Source organism: Varanus komodoensis, unplaced genomic scaffold (genome assembly GCF_004798865.1).
Source record: "Varanus komodoensis strain SLA01 unplaced genomic scaffold, ASM479886v1 scaffold35, whole genome shotgun sequence".
Lineage (NCBI taxonomy): Eukaryota > Metazoa > Chordata > Lepidosauria > Squamata > Varanidae > Varanus > Varanus komodoensis.
The window spans coordinates 3,164,429-3,168,143 of NW_025335856.1; the positions used below are offsets into that span (position 1 = coordinate 3,164,429).

General features: G+C 61.5%; 1 protein-coding gene across 3 annotated transcripts in view; it reads right to left on the reverse strand.

Moving 5' to 3' along the window:
* The window catches only part of MCAM (melanoma cell adhesion molecule), a 34,461-nt gene extending 31,596 nt beyond the window's left edge, over positions 1 to 2,865 (reverse strand). For all 3 annotated transcript variants that reach the window (XM_044439632.1, XM_044439633.1, XM_044439631.1), the window contains exon 1: positions 2,588 to 2,865. In XM_044439632.1, the coding sequence (XP_044295567.1) occupies positions 2,588 to 2,654 (67 nt within the window). In that variant the 5' untranslated portion in view covers positions 2,655 to 2,865. The remainder of the gene's footprint in view (positions 1 to 2,587) is intronic.
* Positions 2,866 to 3,715: the final 850 nt, after the last annotated feature.

The following is a 3,715-nucleotide window of genomic DNA, read 5'->3' on the forward strand; positions in this document are numbered from 1 at the left end:
TCCCCTCCCATGCACCGGAGCAGCCCTTTCACCCTCTCCAAAGTCAAGGGGCAGCTGGCAAGACTCTCCCCCCCCCCAGCTGCAAGGGCAGATCTCCGGGGTCGCTCCATGAGGCCAGTGTGCTGTCTCCACCCTGGGACTGGCGACTGGGAACCATCTGAAGCCCCACAGACGGGCCTAGAAATCACAGGATCGCCCCCTGCTGTGTTTTCAATTCTGGCTTCGTTTTTACCCAGGAGTGCTTCAACAGAAAAGGAAGAGTATAAATCTTTTAATGCATAATAAACAAACACGTGGCTCTTTGTCTACAGAACATTGTTGCTCCTCTCCCTAAAGCAACAACAAACCTTTAAGAACACAGAATGGAAGGCACCCTGCACACAAAGGAGAACACGATACAAAGGCAGGACCAGACGGAACGGCAGCAGAGCGCATGGAGGCGGATTTTGGGAAGCCTCTCAGAACCATCCTAACCGAATGAGCGGTCTGACAGCGGAGCAGGTTGCCCTGAGAGCCGCTTGGCCTGATTCTGCTCAAGTTGGACTCTACTAAGCAGGGTGCTGGACTAGTGGACCCCAAGGTGCCTTCTAGCTCTAAAATCTTAGATTCCTGCCTATATTCATGTCATGTGGCATGAAGCGCTCAGCCCTCTGGCATCTCTATCATTGTGCATTATGGTGGAGCAGGAGCAAAGAAGATGTGGATCTCTGGCCTGGAGAGGGCGGTTAAAAGGGCATTTTAAAACATGGCGCTGACCCGCAGCACCCAGAAACGGCAAGGGTGGGAGCTGCAGAATCACACCCACGACCATCATGGGGAGACGGTGCTGCCAGACCACGGACGGCAACATCTCAGACAGCCATGTGACTTCTGGCTCTGATGCTTCTGCTCCCAGACAGACACATGGCTCTGGACACGCCCAGAATCCCCCAGTGCCCTCGTTTCTGGATGGGCAGGGTGGCCGCCGAGCAAATCCACCTGTGCTCACAGCAGGTGTTTCATCCTGCGCAGCTCTCGGACTATGAATCGACCCTTTCTCCTTCTTTTGAAAGGTGTGTCCTCCTGCCTAGCAAATCTACAACCCCACCCCACTGCACGATGTTAGCGTGACACTCCCAGAACCGAAGAGGCCAACTGTGGCGTTCCCCACTCCCCGGCACCCCTCCGAGCCTAAATCCCTACTTTACCTAGGTCCTTTCTCCATCGGGCCCTTCGTATTCCCTTCCCGAGGCAACCGAATTCGCACAAAGAGAGGCAAGGCGTTGGGTGCGTCAGCCACATTAAGACAGGGCTGGGTGGTGGGCGCTTCCCCCAGCTGTGTCTGCTGGGGAAGAATCACCACCACAGGAAGCCTTACCAGCTGGGCAGCACAGAATTCCTAATCTCCTCACCCTGCTGGCTACGGCAGTTGGGGCACAAGTCCTTGCTGGGGTGCGGTGGGGGGAGGGAAGGCAAGCAACACGCAAATGTGTTTGCCGGGAAGGGCTGCGGCCGGGCTGTGGGTGCAGCCCTGTGCATTGTTATCCAGGCAAAAAGCCCTCCACGTCCCAGCATTCCCCGGTGGGTTGTGGAATAGCAGAAGGACTGGGGAATGCTGGGCAAATTTTCTGTTCAGCTACGCTGGGGCTGCGCCGCCAGTCAAGCTTAACGCAGAGCCCCTGGAATGAGCGGGGCTTAAGTCAGCCCTGCCTGAGTTTCCCCGCGGACGGCAATGCGTCTCCGCTCAGCAGGGCCAAGTGAGGAGTCTGCCAGCCCCGCAGGGTTTTCCTCTAACACTGCATGGCAGCACAAGGCTAGCAAGCTGCGATCCCACCCGGCCCACCTGCCAGCGCCCCGAACAAAAGCCGCCTCGACGTGACCGCGCGGACGGGGCAAGCGCCTTCCCGAAATGGAATCCCGGGCAGGCCTTTCTCCGTCTCCCACTCCCATCCCCGGACTCGACTCGCAGAACGACGGCGATTTAACGCCCAGCTCTTCCAACAGTAGACAGTAAATCAAAAATGCGGGCGGGGGGGGGGGGCGCGCGGAAAGGGGATCGCCACTTGCAAGGGGAGAACTGGGAGGTGCTTCGGAGCCGAACGGATTTTTGCTCCTTTTCGAGAAAAAAATCTCTCTTACACGCGCGCGCGCGCCTGCACAGACGTCTCCCCAACCTGGCGGACACGTCTGGCGCCCCCTTTTCTCCAGCCACCAGTTGCAAAGCACGGGAGCTGGTGCGCGCGGCGAAAAGGCAGGAGAGGCGTGCGCGCGTTTGCAACCCACGCTGCAAACTGCGCCCGGCGGCGAGTTAGCCCACCTCTCCTTCGTCCCCACAAGGCGCGCGCGCAAACCCGAGTCCTCCGCAGGCACACACGGCCCTGGGACCAGCCCTGTCAAACTCATCTTCGCCTCCAAGCTTGCAGGGAGACGCGTGAGGGCAAGACCCCATCGGCACCCCCTCCTCCGAGCCGAAAGCGCGCGGAAAGACCCCAGCCTGGCGCTGCTGCCCGGCGACCCTCCTGGCTGCCTGCGGGGCCCCCCAGCCGCCCACCCTCGCGCGAAACGCGAGCTGCCCGCGCCCTTCCTTCTGCGCGCCGCGCCCGCTCACCTCTCCAACAGCAGCTGGCGATCAGCAGGCAGCCCAGGGCGAACCTCGCGAGCCGGCGGCAGCTCATTGTCCCCGCGCCCAGCTCCGAGCCCGAATGCAAGCAGGCGCTTCGGAGGAGAAGCCCAGGAGCTGACGTCAGGTGCGGGGGGAGGGCGCTGCGGGTGGGGGGCGAGGGGAGGCTGCGCCGCGCCGCGCCGAGGGGCCACCTCCCGATCGGCACCAGCGCCCAGCCCGCGCCTGCAGCCGCCGGGGAAGCTTGGCTGCGGGGAAAGGACGCGAGTCTCACCCGAGGCGCAAGGGGCGAGGCAAAGCCTACCTTGGCCCCCTCGCCCCGCCCCGCCCCGCCCCCCCGCCCGGAGCGAGCCGTTCCCCGATGCGAAAGGGGGAACCTACCGCGGGCTCGCTTGGGCGCCCGCGGGCTGCTTCGATGCCGCACAGCGGGCGCTCCCCGGGGAGGGCTTTGGGCGCTGCAGCGGATCCACGCCTTCCCTTCCAAAGCGGAGAGCGGCTGGAAGATTGAACGCGCAGCCCCGTGCAAGGCTGGACCACAAGGAGAAGCGCTGCCACTACAACCCCCCGCAGGCCGTTTTTCTGCCTAACGCTCGAGGATCGGCCCCTAAGACTGCAGTCCTGCACCTGGGAGTATGTCCGCCCGAACGCAATGGGCGTTTACTGCCGGGTAGACCCGTCAACCTACCACCTTTGAGGGCACGCTCCGCTGACAGATTGGACAGGAAGGGGCCTAAAGGGGGACCTGTGGACTTTCCCCCGGCCTGATGTGGCACAAGGTTGCGCCTAAGGGGGGTTTACAGCCCCCTGAATTGCCAGCAAGTTTCTCCACGGGATCTGCCCACCCAAACAGCCTCTGCCAGGCCTCCTCCAAACCAGGCAGTCCTCCCGCAATGCCATGTGGGGCTGCCACCCCATCCGTGGAGCCTGGAGCACATGCAGAACGCGGCCTAGGCCAGCCTTGCCCGCAAGTCCACAGAAGTACCTTGTCTACTGCAACTTTTTATCTTTATTGCAGTTTATCGTATTGTCTTTATTGCATAACGGAGGATTGCAGTTCTGATTAACACGGAAAGGCGAAATCAAACCCTTCTGGGAAAGCACAGAGGGTTCTGGCCT